This window comes from Drosophila virilis, chromosome 2 (assembly GCF_030788295.1).
Source record: "Drosophila virilis strain 15010-1051.87 chromosome 2, Dvir_AGI_RSII-ME, whole genome shotgun sequence".
Taxonomy (NCBI): Eukaryota; Metazoa; Arthropoda; class Insecta; order Diptera; family Drosophilidae; genus Drosophila; species Drosophila virilis.
The window spans coordinates 24,163,488-24,188,866 of NC_091544.1; the positions used below are offsets into that span (position 1 = coordinate 24,163,488).

A 25,379-nucleotide genomic window follows, 5' to 3' on the forward strand; every position below is an offset into this window, starting at 1 on the left:
TGGATATATGGCATATGTAATTCTTGGCACGCTATCCCTGTAACAATATCTTTCTCCCCCCTAATTCCTGACCACGTTGTTCTTCATGCAATAATACCAGAAACTTACTAACTTTGTCTTAAATTAATGTAGAATCTACTAACCTTTTGGCATTGTGCACGAACATTGAATGAATATAAATGGTTGGATTTTGGCACTTTGGATGCTCCAGTTCAGAATTCCTTGGATGTGATCTCCAATATATAAATGTTGACTTGGTGTTTCCTGTCATACTCAGCTGAGCATTAATTCGCGACTGAAGATATTCCATTTAGTTATTGTGCTTTTTATGTGTGTTATAGAAAACCTATCCGTTCTTGTTTTATTTTGTCAGAATATATTTAAACATATTCCCAGAGCTAAAAAGCATAATTTCTGTTTTTATTGGTTTGCTATCCTTTAAGTGCGTTTTCATTAATTTACTCAGATATGATCAGTTTATTCAAATTGCCAAAACTGATCATTTTGGAATTGGAACATTCCACACAGTAGACATAAATTGTCTTAAAACATATATAAACACATATGTATATAAATATATAAACACTTATGTATTATTGTGGTTGCAGTGTTACTACTACTTTTCTGTCTTTCAATTGGCATTTAAAAACAATTCGTTTTTAGTTTATTATTTATTGTATTCGAATGGTTTCTTGTTTTATGTCTGATATGTGAAAGTCTGATATGTGATAATCCGTCAGCTAAATCGTATGAGTACGAGCTTTGATAGCAAGAATTGAATTATCATTTAAAGGGTTCTGCTGTTATTAGAATACTTCTCCCATAAGGTCGACGACCTTTCTGTTACCTTCTTCGGCAAGTGAAACTCCAGTGTTAGTAAACAAGATAACGCTCCGAAAAGCGCCATAAGAAAACCACCATTTGTTGGCTGAATTCGAACCAAATTTGTTAAAGAGCACACACAAACACACAAATGAAAAAGTACCCTCAAGTTTTACCCATCGATTCAGAGTAAAAAAAAAAGCTGTATCCATAAGCGTGAATGCCAATCCGAAACATTAAGCACATGGACATCAAGTCAGGCATCATCCAAATGAACTAAGACAATAACTAAATCGACTCCGACGAAATTCGGCAATTCTCGGCCAGAGAAAAATATGTGCAATGTCAAAATTTGTTTTCGATAGTATGCTGCCAAAGTACCCACAGTTTCAGCCATTTATCAGTTCGCACTTAACCACAACCCCCCCAAATTCGTCATCAGCAGCAGTTGCCGCCGCCCTTGCCGCAGCCGCCGCCTCCGCATCCAGTGTCTCGTCGCCGGGCGTTCATCCGGGCAGCAGTGCCAGCAACAGCCATAGCAGCGGCCATTTGCAATCGTCCTCGTTGTCACCTAGCTCCAGTGCGTTGCAGCTCGGCAGCCAGCTTAATCAACAACATTTGAGCCAGTCGTCTAACTCGCCCGTCTCTTCTTCTTCGCCCTCATCAACCGCGCAGCAGCAACAGTCGCAGTACTCGTCTCTTTCGGCCGCTCTTCACCTGCAACAGCAGCAGCACATCAACAAATTAGCCGCCGCTGCAGCTGCGGTAAGCTCGCAAGGATCCGTCTCCGGTCTTGGTGGCCATCAGTCGCTGAGCCACGCCCATCAGCAGCTGCTGCTGACGCCACCTTCGGCGGGCAACTCACAGACCGGCGACAGCAGCTCTTCGCCCTCTCCTGCGGCCAGCTCTTCGTTTGCCATACCCACCAGCAAGATGTACCCTTACGTGTCAAATCATCCCACTAGCCATGGTGGCCTTTCCGGCATGCCAGGCTTTTCGGGCCTGGAAGACAAATCCTGCAGGTGAGTTTAGTAAAATATCCATTAATTTTAAGTATTTTGACTTTAATACCGACTAACTGTTCCCGAAAGCGCTCGTATGTGGCAACTTTCTTCAAAATATCTTCAAGCCAAAAGTTCCAGGGTTTTACAACTGATCTCTAGATAACACCAAGTGTCAAGTCTCTTGCTTTGTTTTTGAAAATTAATGTGTTGGGTAGAAGAAACCATTCCTATAAATTATATATTTTCTTAGTTATTATAAATAGGCATCTGAATAATCATCCGTCTTCAAGAACAACCGTACATATCAGATTATACAAAATTGTAACTCTCAATTTGGAACTTGGATTCTGCTGTTAATCAAGTTTATTTCGAAACTTCGAAACCTCGTATCGTTTTCACCAAATCGGCAAGAATCCATTTAAAGATATGTTTTCTTGATGATATCTTAAGGAAAAACTATACACTAATCGATATTTTGATTTACTAATCGATATCATATTTACTTCACATCTTAATTGAAAAGCCAATTTAAAGAAGATCAGATCAATGGATTCGTTTATGGCCGCCATGTTTCTTACATCAGCTCTCTATAAGAATCAGATTTCGGATAATTAAAAATAGTTTGCTCTTATAGCCTCATGAAAATCTTTTTACTCTGACTGACTGAAACTTCATTGTTTCCTTAAATAATTTTTGGCTGCTTTGAAAAATGCACTTATAAAGTAGAACGACGTGAAAGAAGCTCTTGTATGCAACTTTGTATACCCTGAACCCATTGAGGACCTCCTAGTACGGGTTTATTTCGTTGGTTCTTACACACATTTGGATGCCAGACTGATTCTTCATCAAAATTTCATAGACAATCAACACCGGACAATAAACACTCAAGTAAATCACGATAGAAATTTTCACAGTGTAAGGGCAAGGGAAGAAGCAGCGCAGCAAGCATATGTGTATGCGTGGTTATGTGTATGCATGTGTAGAAGGAAGCCATAATGTTTGTGACGGCAGCTCAAAATGGTGTTCAAGGAATCAATCTTCCGGTCACTCCCGACTAAGGCGCCATACTATTTTTGTATAGTACAAAAGATCGATCTATAAATTAATACGTTCGATTATCTTTGTGCTCGTAACCCTGAACATAAATATTTAGCCACACATGCATTCATATATACATGTGTACATACACAAACACTATTCCGCCCATACTTAAGCCAAGAAAATACAATTCTGGACTTTTTACCTAACGTGGGTAACCGTTATCATGCAGTCGCATTATTTAAAAAAATGGGCTATCGCCTCGTAACCTACTCCCAGGCTAGCTAAAAATTAGTAGGCTCTAGCTTAGCATCTACTAGTTAGGCTCAATGGATAGACTTTTGATATAGATTCTTACCGCGTACATTGAAATAGGACAAGCTATCGATTACCGTCTAAAATTTCAAGTCTGTAGCACTTATAGATTATGAGATCGACAGACACACGGGCGGACATGACTAGATCTACTTGGCCATTTGATAATGGGTGTGAGATCCACCGCATTAAGAAAAAAAACTTGGGATCAACGCGTTCTGTCTGTTGTAGTTTAAGTCCCAAATGAATTTTCATATAGATCCTTAGAAATGAGTTTGATCGCAAATCATCACCCAACATCACTTTCAGTTTGGGCTGTGCGATAATCACAAATCAATCAGTCACGATAAACAGTATTACAAATGCAGATTATATATTATTACTATTAGGTCAGTTGCCTCCAGGACTGGCCCACTCAGGCACATCCAGCAAGAAATGTTTAGTTTTATTTACGGTTAGGTCAAAACAACTTAACATATTCGACCCGGCCAAGCCGAAACCAGAACCCGCATTGGCTAACCGCAAATCCATTTTGAATATGCTCTAATTATCGACTATTCCACTGACCATTCATCGAGTGGCTATTAAGGACCACAGTTCTCAAAAAGCCACTGGGCAAATTAGAGCAGCACTGCGGTGGTGCCTGCTGGTAATTTGTCGCAGGCCACAAGATTCGCACGCACATTGACCTTCCGCTGCGGCCATTTGCATACGCCCATGAGCAAGAGCTGGGACCTCGCCGCGGGCGTATCGTTTACGGAATTAGTGACAAATTAGACGTAACTACAGTTGTTGTAGTACAGAAGTGGGTCCGGTAAAGTCACAGGCCACAGGCCGCTGTGTGTGGCTCATTAGCATCTGACTTGGTGACTTTTATGGCGGGATGGTGTTTCTCACACACAGGCACACGTACATACGAATATGCTAATTGTCTATCGTTTTTTTTTTTCCTTTCTCTCGCCTTACCAGCAGGTACACGGACACAGTGATGAACAGTTACCAGTCGATGAGCGTACCTGCCTCGGCATCCGCCAGCTTTGCCCAGTTCTATCAGCACGCGGCTGCCTCTGCGGTGTCCGCAGCCAGCGCAGGAGCCATTGGCGTGGACTCGCTGGGCAACGCTTGTACACAGCCCGCATCCGGCGTGGTACCGGGAGCTGGCGGCGCAGGACAGAGTATTGCGGATCTACCCCGCTATCCGTGGATGACGCTCACAGGTGAGTCAGTAGAGTCAACGAGAAGTTTGCCAACAGACGTTGGTTTTTGGCTCGTTAAAAACCAATTTATTTATCATTGGAGCACGTAAAAATTCTATTAAATTAGGCATAAATCAACGCCACGAAGCGGTAGGGGGAGGCAAACAATTTGCCCGGGGATTCGCCCATTTAATGTATACCTTTATGGCCATTCGGGCGTATAAACAATAGATAAATGCGCTCGTTCTGAGCCAATTCAAAATTCATAATAAACATTTTGTGGGGCATTTTCAAGTCGTTCGATTCGCATAAGTCTTCCGCCAAATAAGAACTACAAAATTATTTCTTGACGGCGACAGGCGGACGGCCGGTCAGACGGACAGACGGACGGTTGGTCGGACGGATGGGTGAAATGACGTTGAAACTGGCAAATAGACTGACGAGTAGAGAGCTAAAAAGTGGCGGCAGTAAATAAAAATGAAAATAGTTGAAAAATGTGTTGTGTTTTTTGTTTTTTGTGTTTTGTGTTATTTTTTTTTTTTTTTGAAGCGACTCGTCGATTTGTAATTTAAATAGCTTCAAGGTTGCCACAAACACACACATAAACACACACAAACAGCGCATACCAGCATACACAAACACATGCTTAGATGTGCCCCCGCGCATACAAAACTGGCAATCACTCAGCGTCAGATACTCGGCAAAAGATACAGATACATATTGTTTTCGTTGCCATGTGAGTGGTTGCTTTTTCATTTATTGCCGTTGTTGTCGTTGTTGGGCTTTCAATGGTGTTGGCTGTGGTGGTGCTACTGATCTCTTTTTATGCGTTAAACGTAGTACAGTATTCGCATGCAATTTATGTGGGTCAGTTTAATTTACGCGAACCTTGCTTTGCATCGCCTTTTTGCACAGTTGATATATTTATTTATTGCTCCGCATTTGCATCAACACGATTTTCTTTATAATGCGCGCAGTATGTTCAGTTTTTCCTCTCGATTGCGGTTGAATGGCTTGTGAATTATGGCATCCACAATATGAATATACATACTACCAATTAGACTGATTTATAAACTCGCTATCACTCGCCATTTTTGAGAATCGCATAAATAATGGAGCAGCTTATCTTTCAGCTGAGATTATAGATAAAAATAGGATATCATTTGCGATTATATTATATATTTATAGCAATATTTCCATGGGTTAGTCGGCCTCAGACAAAAAATTCAATTTTTCTTTATCGTTATATTCCTTACCTATTTTATGTACATTAGGTGTTGTGCATTTAAGAAATCAAACAGAGAATTGCGATCCAGTATCTAAGTTTTATTTAAAATAATGTTTTAAAATATATATAAATGTCAGGTTCGATACTAAAAGTTCTAGTTACAGCCAATTATCGCATCTAAATAGCTAACTTGTAGTATTCTGTATAAAAACAAGACAAATCGAGTATTCGGAAACCCGTAGGACTGGCTGCGACTAGAAGATAAACGGTATTTCGCACAATGAAATATTTTGCATATCTTTAGCTCACAGCACCACAGCATAAAATTGTCAACGAGATCATAGACGACTGGCTGCGATGAAAGTAAATATGAGCATGACGCCATTATGGCAGCCAAGTGCGCGACATATCGTCGCAGCCACACACGCACACACGCACACACACACAAAGGCAACCAACACACTCATACAACAATGCATATGCAGTTGAAAGAGAGAGCGTCAGACGGGGCAGTGCGCAGCCAGAGTCCATGTCAAGACATAGGCAACATTGTCGTTCTTGCCCCGATACCGACTCTTTCTCCACTAAGCATTGGCTTTCTCTCTCTCTCTCTCTCTCCCTTTCCCTCTCCCTCTCCCTCTCTCTTCTTCTCTGTCTCTCGCTCTCGCTCTGTGGCCAGAGCCACAGCACAGAGCACAGAGCCAGCCAGACCCGGACGCAGCAGCGGGCACAGCACCGTTTTACAGCTGAATGCTTGCCAAATGCAATTTAACTAATGAATTTTAATATTTTACGCCAAGGCGTCTGAATGAATTTTCATTTTCACATCGTTGCACCAACCAGCCAACAGACAACAACTACAATGTTGCAGCCATGTAGCTTTGCTTACGGCCAGGGTGTGAGACGAGTAGCTGCTGTGCCTGATTATGCTGATAAGAAAGCAAAGAGGTTAACTTTTCTTAATTATCTGGAAAAGCGATGCAAGCGCGACTCAAAATATGCAGGCAACATCTGCGAATAGAGACGGCGGGGGCTCAAGAAAATTAGAATTTCCAAGTGCATTACGTGCAGCAGAGCTAAAGAAATCAAGTAAGAGAACAAGAGCGAGAGAAAGGAGAGTCTGAAAACTGGTTACTTGAATTAATTTATGTATGCGTACATATAAATTCTGGAATCACTAAGCGACAAAATAACCCATGCCCTACCCTACTCAGAGCCCCTACCTTCTACGAGTCTTGGCGACTTGGCGACTTGGCGAATTTGTACATACAACATATATACATGCAGACATGCATACATATTAGAGATTGTCTGTTTGTCCCATAAAATGCCAACAGCGACAGGGCAACTGCACTGAAATTTGTGTATTTTAATTAAAAACGCGCCAGGCTAGACGCCGAACAGCTTCATCTGCTTATTAATTAGGCGTCACGTCGTCGTCGTGGTCCACTTTGGATGGAGCCGGTTCAACTGTGCACGGTGCACTGGTCACTGGTCACTGGTCACTGGTCACTGGTCACTGGTTATTGGCCACTTTGTTGGTGGTCCGGACCTTGGGAATTGCAGTGGCTTCGCTTTTTGCACACAGAGCTGACAGCTAAGTTTAAAATGCTTTGATTGAGTGGCTTGCTTGAGTAAAAGGCAAAGACTTATAGAAAGACTTACAGCTAGGTCATTGGAATGCGAAAAGGGAAAGGGAACCATGTGTGAGTGTGTGCATGTGATCCATGTGTAGTTAGATCTCTTTTATCATGCTCAAGGCTAAACGCGCAATTAGACATATGCAACCTTCACTAACTTTTTATGACATGCATTAAAAAACTCAACAATTTTCTTTTCCTTTTTTACAGATTGGATGGGAAGTCCCTTTGAGCGTGTCGTTTGTGGCGATTTTAATGGTAAGTACCGCCAATAAAGCACTTAGTGAGCGAAACCCTTGAAAAAATCCATCGAATGGCATTGGACAATGGGTTATATGCATAAATATGAATTATGAAGTATGGAAAACGGCTGCGTCTAGCCTTTTCCATAATTTTCTTTTTTACATCGGACTGTCCTTGAACCATGTTTACCTGCTGCGTACCGACGAGTGTTCCATGTGCAGCTGAACCCTTCTCGCTTCATTCGTCACAAGGCTCACTCCTGCTGACTGTGACTGTGACTTTTACAGCGACCTGTCATAAATCCTGCGCTCAATCTTTTGAATCCTATTGCATACCTAGTGCGATCGTTTGTTTATTGAAGTCATTTTCCGGCTAACATCTTTCACACAACAATGGAAACATCCGGCAACTGGCAGGCACTGTGAAACTGTGAAAGTTACTGGCAGGGGAAGATAATCAAACAGAAATTATAGTGCCAATATGGCATGCGAGTCAAGTGTCGGGTAAGATCATAAATCACTTTGATAGACTGATCGCCGCTCTCGGCTTATTAAAATGGAAGCACCCAGGCCCCCCAAAATACCAGGTCCATGTATGTGATGCCCATAACAATGGCCGAATCTGAATTGGGTACGTAACCAAATTCACAAATTCGAGGCGCCAAATAGTAAGCCATTAAAGAGAGTGTAATTCAATTCAACTCAACTCGACTTGACTCGACTCGACTCGATTTGATTTTACTCAAGCAAATTCGATTGATCGATTTGATTGTTAGCGTAGATCGTGAAGCGTTCTCTGTTACGCCTGTAGTTGATGCTCTTGTCGTTAAATTAATTTTACGAGCATTTTATGATCTATTTACGATTTTACGCATGGTCCTGCGTCACGCATAATGATGATCACCTTGGCTACCGCAACGTTTCGTCTCTGATTCCACTCTGAGCACCGAAATGATCGCTGCTTAATAAGTATGCGCGATAATGGCGTTGCTTATGCTGCCCGACAATATGCGGGGAGACTTTAGGCAGCTTTCAAGCTTGCCTCCATGTGGCCCAGATGGCAGCCGCTATGCAATCCACTTTAATTACTTAGTTCAACGACATCGTCTATAAAACGCAAGTATCTTAATACAGAAGAACAGTCATCAACAAACACAAGTAGCTCACCAGCTCACGATCGTACACAATGGGAGTCATAAAAAGATTAACGACTGCGCCCGCCATTCGATTCGGTTTATATGTGACACGTAACAATTTTGTTGCAGCCATTGGTTCAATTAGTTGATAATTGGGACATATAAAGCAACATAAATGTGAGAACAAATCGAGTATTTGAAATACATAAATGATTTGGTTTTGATTATAGTATTGTCCATATGCTCTGCTTCAGTCTATTTAGTTCGATGCTATTCACTTGATAAAGTAGTTCCTTGTCTAATTCTATTCAAATGATTTATTAGGTGGAAATCCTTAATGTAAATGCGGTCATAAATTGGCTAGTACACTTAATTTAAATTAAGTACGTAGTAGAAGCAGTCTACTTCCTAACTGACAGTCACATTGCGCATACGCAGAGAATGTCAAACTGTATGTTCTGAGCTGATGCTCTTGATTCCGACGGTGGCATGTAATTGCAAGACGTGAAATTGGCGCTGTTTAAACAAGTATGGAGCCCAGGCAGTCTGGCAGCTTCAGCTGCAACAGAGCCGAAATAAGAGTCGGATTTGACGGGGAACCGTGGCAGAGGCAGACAAAACCCCGGCGGCTTGTGTACGTGCCAGAGCTTGGCTTTTAGCTTCACAGATCGTTTGATATTCGAGTTGGCTTACCCTGCCCCTCTTCCGATCGCCGCTGGCTTCGTTTGTTTGCTCTGTAAATAAATCACTGTGGGTGCCATGGGAGCATTGTCGGAGTCATTTGCGCAATTTACAACACTAACAGCCGCTGTTTGACAAGTAATTAACTCGCTTTCATTCCAATTTGTCCTCAGATGTGAATAATTACTTCTGAGCGTTTGGTCTAAATTACTTATATTTTTTATTTGCAATCGTGCTGGAATCGACTTAGAAGACGGAATTCGATATTTATCTATACATTTATTTACCTAACTCGTCTGTTGAATAGTTGTAGGGGCAAAGTATTCGTTAAGAAAAGTCACTAATTGTAATTAATATTTTAAGATTTTCGTTTTTAGCTTCTCAAATTTTGTGAGGGATAGGGAGAAAAGAAAGCGATATATATATAGATCGTATCCACGTCCCATTCCTTGATGGCTCATTTAGTAATATTATTACCATGGAGGATGGGGTGGAGTTTTGTCCTTGGATCGACTCCAGGCTGGCTATATACAAGTTCAGAGATTTATGTGGTTTGCCTTATCACCTTTATTGTGGTATATGCACGTAAGGCGCGCTAAGCAATAATATTCATTAATTTTATTAATTTAACATGCCATAATCATAACTCATGATAAGCGATCGCGTCAGGGTTGGGGGTCGCACTGGGGCGGCATTGAATCAAACTGACAATCGCAACAGTTCAGTTTTTAGTCTCAATCCGTATCGAAGTGTCTGAGTTTTAGTTTCAATCGCTTCACTGTCAAAGCGACCCAATCCACAGCACAATGCATTTGTTTCAATTTCAATTTCAGTTACGATTACAATTTCGATCCAGCCACAGCGGATGCCAATGTCATTAACAGTGGGTTGAACGCGTCTCCGGATCTATAGCGTATGCATCTGCATCTGCATCTCCGCCGTGTCTGCCCGGCACAGATAAACGTCGTTTCGGGCCACGGCCTACCGACCCTAGCAACCACTTAACGCTTACTCGTCTCTTCAGTCTTCAGTGTGTCTCTGTCTCGCAATCTATCTGTCTTGCTTGGTCGGTTGCCTGAGTGGGCGGGAAACGGAGAACTGACAGGGCCATCTACAGCCACTATCCCGGGTCTGTTCGGACGCTGTAAGGGTTAATTTATGAGGCGCGATAAGCGAATTCCATTTCGTTTCGGTTTTGTTTAATTTCCGATTTTCTGTTGTTTCTTGTTTAATTTTTTTGTTGTGGTATTTACATTTGACGTTTTCTATCTCATACTCTCGTTCTTTCGCTCTCTCTCTCTCTCTCTTTCGCTCGTATTCTTGCCTTTTGAGGGCGTGTCACGAGAAGAGGGGCGGGGTAAATGTGCGACACCGTGTTATCGGCACGTTTCGTGGCGTATTTTTTTTTCTTCTCCACGGCTACAGAAATTTTGAAATGACACGTTTGGGAGTGCGAGGCAACGGCAACGAGAACGACAACAACGAAGCTCGGCACCACCCTGCGACGCCCTGCGACACCCTCCGTCGCTCTGCGCCAGCATGAAGTTTTTAACTACCCCGTGTGGCTGTTAATCTGCGGTTTTAATGCCCAAGTGGCGCAAATTGGCGAAAGAGTTTGAATTACATGGGGCAGGAGAGCACGGGGGCGCTGTCTGCCTGGCGGGGTAAGTGGGCAACTGGGGGTCAAAACGAGAGCCAGGCAGACAAACAGGCGGAGGCTGGCGTTCCGTCCTGCACCATTTCATGTAAATTTGCAGACGAAATCAAATTAAAAGCGCACACGTTCCACAGACAATATTACTCACACTCGCACACACATACACTCTCTCTCTCTCTCACACACACACACACACTCACACCTTTTCGCCTCCCATCGCTTTTATTACCATTTGGAGTTTATTCATTCGCTCGCACATGTCACAAATTCTCGACGCTAACTTTTGTAATTTAATTAATTTTAATTATTATTTGAATTTAGTTAAATCCGCTGCATAGTTTTATTATTACTTTTATTTAAGCAAATTGCTGTTGTTTTTGTTGTTGCCATTTTGTATTAGGTGCAACTTTTGCTGAGTCGTTTTTCAAGCCTCGCGTGTCCCACTGCATTTCCCAGCCATTTTCCGCACTCTGCGTGACGATCTCCATTCCGCTTGTGGCTTTCTCGCTGTTGTAATTGTTGTTGGGCCTTCGCGGCAGCCAACATTAATTAGTGCAAGAAGTCGTTAATATAAATTTCATTACGAAATTATACACGCCGGTTAATGCACTCTGCAATTGTTTTAGTTGTTGTCATTAATATGAGAGATTAATTTTTATTATGTGTGTCTGAGATGCGATTGCTGCCATTATCGTTAGCGATATGAGCCATATAAAAATAAACATTTACATATATAACAGCAACTAATGGGTAATTCCACTTATAATTGTTCAGAGCAGGCGCAATATATGCCAAGCTTTTGTTTATTAATAGAAAAAAAAAAGAATTTGACTGAGTAGACTTGCTAGATATTCAAGCTTCTTTCCAGGCATACATGCGTAAGCACATAGACATTGCATACAAAGCCTGGGCGAAACATCATCTAAGCTAACTGTATTGTCATCAAAATGTATGTTGTTTTTGATCCAATGTACAATTTAATGTACACACAAGGTCACGTGCGGCTTGCGGCGCAGGTTAAGCTCTAGAGTATGCTCGCTTGAAATCCTAATTAACTTCGGTGTTTAATTGCCGATCCCTTAGAAATATGTAAGGCATAACCATGACATCCAAATGTGTGTACATACCAAATCTAGCAATAAAAATTAGTTTTGAGTGAGTTGAAAAAAATCGAGTGGCCTTAAATTGTCATGCTAAACACTATCACTGAATTGATATATTATTTAAATGCTATAGAAACAGATACATAATACAAAACACGAAACGATTTCAAACTTTATTAATAGCATAATATTTGTATTTATGTTACACACGGCTTTTTAAATAATCATTCTCAGTTCTGATTGCGTACAACTTTAATATATTTTAAAATGGTTGATTTTCATTAAAATTAAAATGGGCTTAGCAAAGAGGTATTTCTTGTAATGCACAAAAACTGGAGACATCCAATTTGTTGAGATTATAGGAGATTATTCAAATAGAGCTCCCAAATTAAATTTTTGTTCTGAAACTTTGATAGGTCTGTCTATCGGATGGGTCGGACCACTATATCGGACAGAAATATTCAAAATTTCCGCACATTTACCATGTGGCCAGCACACGTATACTCATAAAAGCATTCTTGTCTTGTGTATCATTGATTAATCAGACTTTCGTATAGTTCTACAGATTGACTAACCAACCGGTCTGCGCCTATATTTTTTGCTTAACAATCACTTTTTGTATACTTTTTATTAAGTTTTATTTTTTTTTATGAACAAACAGTGAAGTCGAATGTAAAGCGTATTTATTTCGGTTTAGCATTGAGGAAATATCATCCAGGAAACTGGACGGCTATAAATAACAGGCTTATGCTTATGCATTGTTTTCGAAACCTCCCTTTAAAACTTGTTATTTTCATTTTTATAATTGAGAAAATCATTTGTAATTAAAAGACGCTCAACAACTTTTCTTGTGCCATTAATGAAGCCATTTCAATAATTTTTGACAACACTTCCAAACATTCATTCATTTTTACATATATACATGTATGTAGACGTATGTACAAATATATTTTGTATTCATTTTTGTAATTTGATCATGAAGCAAGAATCTGAAGGGTGCAAACAATCAAGGGTATAACAAAAGGGTTCTGGGTTCACCATTAAAAAAAAAAAACAGCCAATACCAAAGAACTTCGTGCGACTATCACATTCACACACACTCTCAATTTCGTGTGTATCTGTAAGTCATTAATCACGTTTGACAGGTAACGAACGTTGAAGAAAATTAGAAAATGGGCGAATGTATTCAAGTTTGAGCTGCAGCGATGTTTGTGGTCTGCTGTCGTTATACTACCAATCCAATTTACCAGACATCAATTTGGGAACCTTTGTGAAGAGTGTATGTGTGTGTGTGAGTGTTAGTTTTGGTGTGTGGGTGAGTGAGTCCCAGAAGCAGACAGGACCACACCTCAAACCCAATGCGAGAGAGGGAACCCCCGACAATATGAAGTTACGAGCATTGTGCGCTGCGGGACGGCAGCCAACGCACATTGAAATTTCTATGCGACAGGCCGGAGTCCGGGAATGGATCCTGAAATGGGAGTGGGTATAAGAATGGAAGCTAAGCATGAGTTATGTACAGCTAGGTAAATATAGAACCCGCAGCAAATGCATCGATCGATTGATGCTTTTTATACGAATTAAAATGTCACGTTTCTGAAGGGCAGAGGAACGGCTGATAGAGCAACTGGGGGACGCGTCCCCCCTCTTGGAATGGTATTTTAATACGTCATCGTTTAAAGTCGAAATGGCAGAGCCCACGCAACTTAAGTTATTGTCGACATCTGCTCAAGTTGCTCGTCGAAATAGAAATTCGTAATTCGTGTTTGTTTTTACCAAATAGGAACAGCGATTGCCGTGCGTTGCCTGGGATGGGGATTGAAGAGAGTGGACTTTTTACTGCGACAATGTCGATATCGATGTCATTGTGTGCGGTGGGCCGTAAACGCATCGGGAATACTCGAGACTGCGCACTTTTCTCACTTCAAATCGGTTGGCGCAATTTATATGTGTTTTCAATAAAAGTCGATATAATGTTGCCAAGGTTCATAGAACGCACAAATGAACCTGGCAACAGCCACAGCCAGAGCAATAACAACAACAACTACCCAATGAAGGCAATCAATTTCAATTCAATTTCTTCGCCTTTGCTGAAACCCAATGAGGCGTCCAAAGGGCAAGACGAGGCCAATTGCAGTCGCTGTTGAACCTTTTCGTTATATATTTGTGTTTCGTTGTTATTGCCGTTGTTGTTGGTCTCCTTTTCTTCGTCATAGCGGCTGCGACATCCAGACAAAGGCACCGAAAAGTGTTGATGACCCAGCCACACCTACACAGACTCACAGATAGATGCACACACACACATACACACACACACACACACTCTGGGTAACACTTTGTTGCCATCATTGAATGACAGTTGATTGTCGTGTCGATTCGCAGTGATTTTAGTCACAACTGATGCGCATTAAACCCCTTTCTTTTGCAATTAAATTGGGGCACACTCACACCACCACCACAAACACACACACACACACACACATATACATAAATTGAGTGTGCTTAAGTTGCGGTCAGTTGGCAACGCGTGGCCGGAAGCTGCGTCTACGGCAACAACACTAGTAATGACAGCTGTCAAGCACAGGCAGGCCGTCATTGGCAAAAATCTTGCGGATTACCAATTCTAGACGCCTAATGCTATTTATCGGCCATCGTTACAAATGTTCCAGCTGCCCGAATGGAATCAGGCCTGCCTGTCTTGCCTCGCATCGTCTGCTAAAAATTAGTTCGCACTCCCCTTGGGCAGGCCAACAAATTTATCGTACCTTTCATGGGCACGGTCGCCCTCTCATTTTGCTCGCCTCCTTTAGCAAGGCTTTTGCTTTTTTTTACTCTGTACCAAATGTAAACGGGGTATAACGGTTTTATTCAACTTTATGTAACAGGCAGAAGGAATTATTGCATGTTTTCTTGCTCAGTACCAGAGTCTTAAAGCTAAATACTTCAAGTTTTAAGTATATGTATATCTGTATACCATACGCAGATCAAAATAAATATTAGTTTTCAGCTAAGCTTCTTTTAGAATTTAGGTACTTGCTTGTGCATGCAAAAGGATCATGGGCACCGAAATCGAAGAAGAAGCACATCCATTATAGAAAGTGTGCAGCTTGCGGAAGGAGTGCTTGATTATATGTATTTGAAAAAGTTCATATGCTTGTCACGCCATCTCGAAGCTGGCTATAGGGTATCGCCTAGTTGTGCACTATTGAGTACAGCATTTGGGTGGTGGCCCGTTTTTCCTTTTAACTTCTGGCCATATATATTTCACATTTACGGCGGGTATTTTGTCTTATCACACCCCCGTGTTTGCAGTGCGTGCAAAAAATTGCGACCTCGTCTTCGTTTTCATCCCGCTCTTAGATGTGGGCTTGGGTGGGCATTTGGGTGGTGCTGGGACAGCCAACCACCCACGAGATTAAAAATGCCATAAAGACAGTAAGGGTGAATGGCTCTAATGGTTGCCATTGCGCCGTTGTTTTCGCTTTTTTTGTTGTCGTTATGCGCTGTTATTCTCGCTCCCTTTCGCTCCCGTTTCCTTTGCAACAAAACAGCGATGTATTTATGCATGTTTGCGAGTATCTTTGTACACGCACACCCACACAAACCTTTAGACATATACATGTATGTCGCTGGAAAGTAGCAGCTCCTCTTTAAGGCAGTTGTGAAGGCGTATACGATCTAATCAGTACCATGTCTTTAAGAACCAGATGGAGACTATTATTTTACAGTATATTCCTTGAAACTGGGCATCGATAATTGACGACAAATCTACAGATGGCACATATTCAATATATTACAAAAATATAAAGCTTCATAATAGTATTAAAATCAGGATTGAAATCGCAAAGTGTGTAAACGTGTTAGATACAATCTTTGCCAGAAGATGATGATTGTAGCCAAGCTATATATGTATATATATGTACATAAATATACGAAATACTTGTTAAAGGCTAATATTAAACTAGCTGGTATTTTCCGGCCTTGTTTGGTCTATGCGCACTATATTAACTCCATATTTATGGCCATAGCTTACATACTGTATATAAATGTAAATGATTTTGAAGTCGATGAAATTAAAAACAGAGCATTTGATCAAACAAATTTTATTATGAATTTGACGCCAATTGGATGGTAAACAAATATGTTTCATTTAACGTTTGTTCGCGATTTTTTTCACATTTGCGCGTGGAATTTTTCAAAACCCCTCCTTAGCGTGAGCTTTCGTTACAAAAGCTATATAAAGTTCAAATTGTAGCTTCACTCCGGACAAATTAAAAGAAGAAAGAAACCCAAATTCCTTTGTTTATAATGTGTCTTGGCCGAGTTTTCAACTTAATTTGTATTTGCATAAACTTAAACTGTTTTCTCTTTGGCAAATAATTTCCTGCCATATTTTCCAATAAGCCCCAAAATTCATGCTATTTCCCTGAACTGGCAGTTGAATTAAGCAGCCAACTGCAAAGGGAACAGCAACAAGAAACAATTTCAATAATGGCGCGAAATATTTGATGAGAATATATTAATCCCCAAGGAGTGAGCACTTAATACTTGATAATATTTGCAACAGCAGAGGCTTTCCGGCGCAGGCCAAACCATAGAGATAACCATATATTTTCCAAGATTAAGCACACAATTAGCAATTTATGCAGCTACTGCTGTTGCTCTGTCTGGCATCACTTCTGAAGTTGGAGCTGGGGCTGCCGTTGGGAGGTGGATATGGGTGGGGTCCACCCAACAGCAATGCCCACGAAAACAACAACATTGGCAACGCGTTGCACATAAATTGCACAAAAAGCATCCCCGACTCCAGCCTATCGTAGACAGCTTGTGCGTACTCGCAGAAACCACCCCTCGGGCACAAGCAGCATCCCACCCATCTGCCGGTCTACGCTGACGCATCCAGAACATAATGCCGCGACTCTGATTAAACTTAAATAAATTTAATAAACATAAATTATTTGCAGTGGCAGCAACCTAGTGTAGCAGTAGCTCCTGCCACCCCCTTTTTGCTAGAAAATAAATGGCGACGCTTACCTGCCCCGCCCCACATCTTACTGTCTTTGTCCTGCCAGTTTGCTAAAAGCCGCACAAGGGGCGCCAGATGTAGCCCAGGAGTGGATGAGGAAGCGTTAGCCCCGTCAACCAACAAACTTTAAGCAGCTTTTCTTTAAAAGTTTAATTAGTCCTGGCGCTGCTGGCTCGCATTTGCATTTCCATTGAACGCATGGTCCCTGGGGAAGCCATTTTGCGTCGTGTATTCAACAAAAAATAAATAAAAACAGTGCAAGTTGTGCTAAATACTCAAAACATCATCTTCATGCTCATCGAAACAATGAACTAAGGGACGCCAGCAATAGGCCAGCCAGCTTGAAACCAGGGAATACTGTTGAGGCATCAAAATTTGGGCGCGCATTGTTCATTTTGTATTAGCCGAGCTGCATGTGTTTCTTAAATATCTGATGTTTGTTTATATATCTTTCAACATGCCATCCGGGAAGTTCGTTTCGAAAATGCATACCGAATATAAACAAATCAGCATAAAACATACGAAGCCCGGCACAAACACATTGAGCAGTGAAAATTCCAAAAGGCAAGTGTAGACAAGCCCAAGTGATGCGAGAAACAATCAAAATTTTAAGAAAACTTTTCACAAACAATAGCCAGAAAAAGAAAGTAGCTAACAAGATATTATCATGAGTGCGCTACAAGGATAATTTTATACCCCAATCAAAAAACCTCAAAACAAGGATTGATAATCAAAAATGCAACGAAATTGAGATTATTCAATTTGAAGTAAAACTAACTAACTAACATGTTTAATTTCTCTCGATCTTTTGTAATCTTCGAATACTCCCTTAAATAATCTTTTTTTAAATCGTTCTTTATCAATGTTATCGACCTCATATCCAAATGTGTAATGAAAATGAATGTTAAGCATTATATATAAAAGTTAATATTTATAGTTATATAGTGACAACGCTGCTTACGGACACTTATTTGGAGACGATACCCCTCAATATCTGTCACAGTTATTTTTAAAATTTGTACGAACAATTCTCTCTTGTCTGTACACTTTTAAACGGAAACAAAGAACATATTTTTATGAATTGTAGAGAAATGCCTCTGTTAAATAGACGAAAGCACCCTGGCAGAAGACGCGAGGTATTCACATACCTGAAGGTTATGTGGGGGTCCCAGTAATTCTGTATATTTTAATTTAGCTTTTATAAAAACTAAAAACTTTCTTGGGCGGACAACATCCGTCGGCTAGTTATTGTATGCTGAAGACAAGATCCCCTTTAGAGGACAAATGCGTATGGCCTGATTATCAATGGTTTGAAAAGTGTCCGTTAGCAGAATTTCACTGTATTTTACTTTGAAAAACTTGATCATATATGCATGTATGAAACCATATTTTCATCTGTTAAATACATAGAAAACCTCAACACATGTGATGTACATTTATAACTAGTCATCAAACTAAAAATTAAAACAGCATTTCCTCTTACAGTCGGTTTCAGCGAATTTTATTGTTAACCTATTGAGCATTGATTTGAGAGAGACACTTTTTCCGGTGACCCACTTCGAATCTAGATGATTCATGAGAAAATTGCCTTGCAAAAATGCTGTTGTGTACTTGAAAACTATCGCGCAGCATTTAAGATTGTATCGAAGAAAACATGGAAGCTGTTAAAAGTAAAAATGACAGTAAGGAATAGCAAGCAAATCTTCTCTAACTGTCGAAACCCAAGCAAAATGAAGGAAATTAATAAATATTTCTCCAGGCATGATCTCGGTTCGATAGAATTGTCAAAAAGCTTAAAAAAAAAAACAATAACAATGGCCACAAAAACAATATTGTCAACACAAGAACACTAGCCACAATGTTTCAAAGTTTATGTCAATCGTTATGTAAACTTTTTAAGTTTTTATCGAAGCAAAAAGTAAAGCACAGAAAATATAAACAAAATGTTTGTTTATTCTACAACAATTTTGTGTCGCCTGATAAACAAGCGGACCCGTTCATGTCGCCCTCCCCACGGACACTACAATTCAAATGCACAGATACATACACACTTAGATACGTGCACATACGTAGGTATATATATATATATATATATATATATATACAGGTACTTTGCATATTAGTGTACGAAAAACTTATATGCATAATACATATTCGCTAACACATACAAACTACTTAAAAAGCTTTTTCTTACTGCTAGCCGTACCCGTCGGATGGGCTGCCAATTTACGTGTGCTTGTGTGTGTGTGTGTGTGTGTGTGCTTGTATCTTTATTGTACGCATTGAATTGTTTTTATGATTTTAATGTCATCCATAAGTTTCAGTCAGCTTTTTATTTGTGGTTGGGGCTTGTTGATACGCGCCTCTGTTTATTGAACAATTACGTTTATTATAATGAATATTTTTAATTTTTAATGTTATTGTTATAGAACGACCCATTCACATTACTGACAACGGTTTCTTGGGACGCCTTTCCGTAAATATTCACCTCCGCACTTTTTCCATTTGCCGCTCCGGCACCGTTGACCCGTTGAGTCCCTAGTCCCACCTTTGTTGCTACTTTCTCAACACCAATGAGTCTGGAAAGTGCGGCATCTCTTAACGCTGCATTTGTTTACTCGATGGTTGTCCCAACCCCTCGATATTTGGTGCACTGGCATTGAGGCGCTGCCCACTTGCTAAATCATTTTGGATGCCCAAATGAACAATACCAGTTTCGGATTCTGTTTAAGAAGCGCCGCATCATCAATCAATTGCAGCGGCAGTTTATGGCACGCAAATTGATTTTTTAAAAGTAGAAAGAAAATTGATTTTGCACGGAATTGTGCAATAAACCCGTTCGCTTGGGCTAGCTTCGCAGACTTAAACCTGATTTCTAGTTACCGCTAATTAAATGCGCAGTAAATTCATTGAATTTTATCTGTACATCGGGGATGTAATTCAATCGAAGTCACGGATAAAATTAAATCAATCGAAAACTAGTTTGCAAGAAACCAAACTGTGAGAAACGCATCGAGGAAATATATTGATACAGAAAAATTGTAATATGAATGATTTTTAATTGTCTAATTGTAATGCTTTTCAATAAGCCATTTATTAAACATGTTACAATTTTTTAATATTAAAGTATATTCGTTTAAACTTAGAAGAACTTGTCGTGTTGACAAATCAATTCAAACCATGTAAGAGTGCTGCAGTCGGTAGTGTCCGACTAGAAGTTACCCTGAACCCAGAACCCTGTGCTTCTTTACTGTGCTCCAAATGGTCTATATGCAATTTTATATAGCATCGAAATATTTGTAAATACCAAAACCGTAACTACCATTATTGCAGAAATGAGCAGGTATTCAAAAACTCATTTTGATCTAAATACCAAATTTGGTATATCTATTTCTTATTAGCTGCGAGATAAGCTCTCAATACACGATTTCGACATCGATTTTATGGAAATGGGGCGAGTAATTTATGATTTGAAAGACCTACGTTCCAAACTAAAAGTCTCTCTCAAATATACAAACTTGCGGCCAAGCAGACGGACATGGGTCACTCCACTCGACTGTTGATGCTGATCAAGAATATATGTATATAGTTTATAAGGCCGGAGATGCCTCTTTCTGCGTGTTACATACATTGCACATAGCCTTCTTACCCAGTTTCAATGTGTTCAGGGATTACCAAATTATTACTATTATTATTTTATTGAAGAACCTTTTTACTATATCAAAACTCTCTATATCCAAACTTTTTGTATATTCACAGAAAAGTTCAATAGTTATACATTCATGGAATTCATTGACCTATTGCATATCAGAAATTTTCAGTCTGGGAATTTAGTTATCAATATTAATATGAATTTCATATTAATCACTCTACAATAGCCCCGCTCGCCACTGAGTGTAATGGACTTGTGAGTAAAACTGCATTGAGTGCATTCCGCAGGGGCCGGAGACGAAACGAGTCGACCATTGACGGCCATTACAAAAATCAGCCGTAAACTTGAATGAAAAATCAATATGTCTCGCACATTTCAGAGATAGATTTCTGGTCCTGCGCTTCTCTTTGTCTGCCGCTGCCGTTTAGCTCAAAGCAAACTCCGCTCTCCGAAATTCCGGTTTCGTTTGGCTTGCTCAACTGTGCGCCGACTCACCACCGCAGCGGCAACGGCAACAACGACGTCGCCGTCGCCGTCGCCGTCACTGTCGACCTCTCTCTGCCAGCAGCAGCAACAACAGTCGTTGCCATGACGACGCCGCCGCTTTCTTAATATGCGTTTGCGTGTGTGTATGTTAGTCTGCGCGTGTGTCTACCTGTCCGACACAGACACTGCGGCAGCCATATTGGATTCCAGCACTCCTGTGCATAAAGTAGCCATCTCGCTCGCACCTGTGCGCCCCTATTGCGATTGTCGTAAATCTCTTTTAGGGGCGCGTGTGTCCTGGGAGTCGTGATTTATGGGACGAATTGTAGCTGCTTACTGTAGCGTGTAAATAATTTAGATTAGTTTAGCATTTGTATAGACTGTCTGTTACTAACTGGGGGTTGATTAGAATTCAAGTTTCTTGGAGGTTGCCAAAGTTCCGCCAGTCGTGAAACTTGAATTTGGCCATTTTATGGGCATTATTTTCTGTGCTTCAGAATTTCACGTGCAGCTAAAATAAACGAAATGATAAAATACTCGTTGAGATCATATGTAGATTTGATACGCAGCGCTTGCATTTCAGATTTGACTTACCGCCGCTTGTAAATTGTTGGTCATAACGTTTATAAAACCCATTCTGAGGAAAGTAAAAATTGCTTGAGTGTGATGATTTACAACTCCAGTGGAACTCCATACAAATGCACCTTTCAAAATATTACGCAAAAATTGTCCCTCGCATTGTTGTCGGAAACTAGCAACTTGCCCAACCATAAAAAATTTGCCGCTGACGTGAAAACCTTTAAAAAAAAAGAAAAATAAGGAAAATAAAAAAGCAAAACGAAAGGTGCTGTCATAAAACAGCAAGCGGGAAAAGTGATCCCTGGCCCGCAATTTGCAGATAGCGAAATTTTGATTTCCGAAACATAAACACGAAGCCCATTCCCATTGCCTCGCTGTATCATCCACGCACCGTCGCGCAAAAAATTCACACAGGTAGCGTGAAATATTGGTAAAAAAAAAAAAGAAGAAAAATAGAGAAAACTACAAAGAAAATCGAGAAAAGTAAGACAAAAATGCTTGGAAAACGTTTCTCATCCCAGCGGGAGCTACTACTGCGAAAGCTGTTTTCGTTCACCCTTTACATGCCGTGCAATCGCCATTGAAATCGGAATCAGAACCCGGCCAGCCGTCAGCCGACCCCCAGGGAGCTGATGTCCTGCCGCGATTCGCCTTGCGCTGTGTGGCGCTGTCGACTGTCAGTTGACGGTTGACGTCAGAGCTGGCCTGGTTAGAAAAATTATTTATTTTGCTCGTAATTTGCAGCAGACATTCGCAGTGCATTCACATTCCCGTCCCGGTCCCTGTTCACTATGTTAGTTTATTTTGCCGTTTTAGTTCCTGTTCTCGATCGCATTGCCCTTTCGCTCTGCGCCAGTATTCGCGGCTCTCAGCGCGCAATTAAACAATTCCCAAATCAGCAGCAATGCTTTTGCTGCTCATGTTGTCTCTGGCTAATGGCTGGACACAAATCAAGCCCATTAACGGACTCGGGCTCCATAAAATAGCCGATTCGATGCAAATACTCGTTCACATGTGTTGCAACCATAAGGCGAGGCGAAAATCCGTTTTTGGCAGTCTGACAGCATCTTCGCAGCTCGTTACGAGTTTTCAAAAAACGGAACCAGCACTATAGCAACACTTGAGCTGTGTGCGTGACAATCGTGACTAACGCGAATTTCTTTGTTCTCCTCTCGTTTGCAGGGCCCAACGGATGCCCGCGACGTCGCGGCCGCCAGACTTATACTCGCTTCCAGACGCTGGAGCTCGAAAAAGAGTTCCACTTCAACCACTACTTGACGCGGCGACGACGCATAGAGATTGCACACGCGCTCTGCCTAACCGAGCGACAGATCAAGATCTGGTTTCAGAATCGACGCATGAAATTAAAGAAGGAGCTGCGCGCGGTCAAAGAGATCAACGAACAGGTAAGTTATCGGAAGCATGTCGAAACGATTGCGACGGACTTTTTAAATAGGTCGCCAGCAATGTGTCTAGATAGTTGCCTAATATGCATTTCTCCCGTCTTCTTTTCATATTCACGTTTTAGGCACGCCGCGACCGAGAGGAACAAGAGAAAATGAAGGCTCAGGAGACTATGAAATCCGCCCAGCAGAACAAGCAAGTGCAGCAGCAACAGCAGCAGCAGCAGCAGCAACAACAGCAGCAGCAGCAGCAGCAACAACAGCACCAGCAACAGCAACAACAGCAGCAGGATCATCATTCGATTATTACACACAATCCGGGCCACTTGCACCACTCCGTTGTCGGTCAAAACGATCTCAAGCTTGGATTGGGCATGGGTGTCGGAGTGGGCGTTGGAGTCGGAGCTGGTATTGGACCAGGTCTTGGCGCTGGCCTTGGTGGCAATCTTGGAATGATGAGCGCCCTTGATAAGAACAATCACGATCTTCTCAAGGCGGTTAGTAAAGTCAACTCCTAAATGTTGCGTGGATATTCTCTCAACTATCATCATTACCGCTACTATCACTAGCGTCTACTATCCACCTACCATCTACGGTAATCGTCATCGTCATCGTCATCGTCAATGTCATCGTCGTCGTCGTCGTCGTCGTCGTCGTCGTCGCTTGATGCCTTGAGTTTGGCGTTTTTTCGTCTCTTCTGTGTAATACGAAAAACAAAACAAAGTTGATAACTCAAATACGTAAAGTTTTACATAGTAAATAGTCGTTTAAGTCTACATATAACGGATAAATATACATGAACTTATAACCAAGTAAATATGTGCATGCATACAGTGCACAAGCAAGATCAATGACTGTGCACAGTGGGTCACAGATAATTTGTTTATGAGTTGGCAAATGGACATGTAACTGCAAAGGCTTTAATTATTTTTATATATTTAAACATTTCTAACCCCAAATTTGACTTTATTATACATTTTGATTTTCGTATCGCTACTTCCTTAGACACTATTGCCTATTTGATAGACAGAATTGCCTAGGAGTATGAAACCAACTTGTTTTAACTAGTTTATTATTCGAATGCCCCTAATTCAAGGGATGTCTGTCCACCAGTTACAATTACCCCCTGTGCACAGCATAGTAATGTTAATGAATCCATCGATCTATATAAAATAGCGGTAAATGATAGAGTATTGCCAACGAGAGCAAAACGCTGAATCGTAGAGGTTCCCAGACTGGCAACAATGATTGGAGAAAACCATGTTAAATGAGCGATATTTTATAGTCAAATAGTCAGATAGTCAAAAACTTCTGCTTGATGGACATTGGCCCATTGTCAATGACCAATTAGCGAGTTAATATGTAAAATTATTTACGACTGCTGTAGGATTACATAGTATGGTAAAGAAACTCGTTTAACTATGTTTATGAATACATGTATGAATTTAAAAATATATAATACCCCTACTTACTTATAGAGATAAAGATTGTACGCACGTTCTGTACTCACATACTATTTATTGGAAATTTTTGTTTATGTTCTTAACTGAAAAACTCTTCCAATTTTCTTTATATTGTGTTGCATGTTTTGCTGTAATTTGTTGTATGCTTTTAATGCTTTTATATTTTGCTTAGACGAATTCTAAATACATTAGTTCCGTCAATGCCATATTAATATTAATTATAATACCAGCTTAATGTAAATCATGATAAACATAAATGCAAAATGAAACGAACAACATTGAACTACAAAATACAAAAAAATAAAACTTAAACTAAAGGCGCAAACATTTCCCCATATAATAGATTAGGTGTATTCTAATGTGTAACGAACGGTATGCAACATACCCAAAAGCATAATCATGATTTCAAATACGTAATAATAATAATAATAAAAACAAACAAAAACAAGAGAAATGTCGTTTTGCCAGTGAATAAAATTAAAGTAAAATATTAAAATAGAAAAATAAAATGTAAGTTTGTAATCGGCGTTGAATGCTACGCACTAAATATTACAAATAGTAAACTCTGAAATACGTATTAGCTTAAGGTTGCAACAACAACTACAACAAAATATACAACAAATTAAAATAATAAAAAAGAAAAGAAAAAACCCAACCAATAAATTTTGAGCAGGCCAAGTAAAAAGAAAAAAACGCGCTAAAAATCCA

At 40.5% G+C, this 25,379-nt stretch overlaps 1 protein-coding gene and 3 long non-coding RNA genes across 8 annotated transcripts; 2 read left to right on the forward strand and 2 right to left on the reverse strand.

Moving 5' to 3' along the window:
* Positions 1-1,164: 1,164 nt before the first annotated feature.
* On the forward strand, positions 1,165-25,379 carry abd-A (abdominal A). 2 transcript variants are annotated; one of them, XM_032440840.2, is made up of 5 exons: positions 1,165-1,844; positions 4,149-4,396; positions 7,454-7,501; positions 22,988-23,211; positions 23,334-25,379. In XM_032440840.2, the coding sequence occupies exons 1-5, from the start codon at positions 1,165-1,167 to the stop codon at positions 23,724-23,726; spliced, it is 1,593 nt and encodes a 530-aa protein (XP_032296731.1). In that variant the 3' UTR covers positions 23,727-25,379. The 2 variants fall into 2 exon arrangements, with proteins under 2 accessions (XP_032296731.1, XP_070062888.1); XM_070206787.1 differs by having other exon boundaries at positions 4,152-4,396.
* LOC116652382 (uncharacterized) lies at positions 1,700-2,480 on the reverse strand. 4 transcript variants are annotated; one of them, XR_004305396.2, is made up of 4 exons: positions 2,330-2,480; positions 2,128-2,282; positions 1,894-2,053; positions 1,700-1,838 (listed from the first exon to the last, which is right to left on the reverse strand). It is a non-coding gene; the product is annotated as an uncharacterized lncRNA (long non-coding RNA). The 4 variants fall into 4 exon arrangements; XR_004305394.2 differs by having other exon boundaries at positions 1,894-2,270; XR_004305393.2 differs by having other exon boundaries at positions 1,894-2,282.
* On the forward strand, positions 12,297-20,118 carry LOC116652381 (uncharacterized). The gene is made up of 3 exons (XR_004305392.2): positions 12,297-13,074; positions 13,208-13,588; positions 13,665-20,118. It is a non-coding gene; the product is annotated as an uncharacterized lncRNA (long non-coding RNA).
* On the reverse strand, positions 20,205-22,117 carry LOC138910884 (uncharacterized). Its single transcript, XR_011416043.1, has 3 exons — positions 21,821-22,117; positions 21,622-21,737; positions 20,205-21,562 (listed from the first exon to the last, which is right to left on the reverse strand). It is a non-coding gene; the product is annotated as an uncharacterized lncRNA (long non-coding RNA).

Excerpts from the sequence above, each read along its gene's own strand:
- abd-A (XM_032440840.2), top strand. The coding sequence starts at position 1,165 with ATGTCAAAATTTGTTTTCGATAGTATGCTGCCAAAGTACCCACAGTTT. Across the intron at positions 1,845-4,148 it reads CTGGAAGACAAATCCTGCAG|CAGGTACACGGACACAGTGA; the intron begins GTGAGTTTAGTA and ends TCGCCTTACCAG. Across the intron at positions 7,502-22,987 it reads CGTTTGTGGCGATTTTAATG|GGCCCAACGGATGCCCGCGA; the intron begins GTAAGTACCGCC and ends TCTCGTTTGCAG.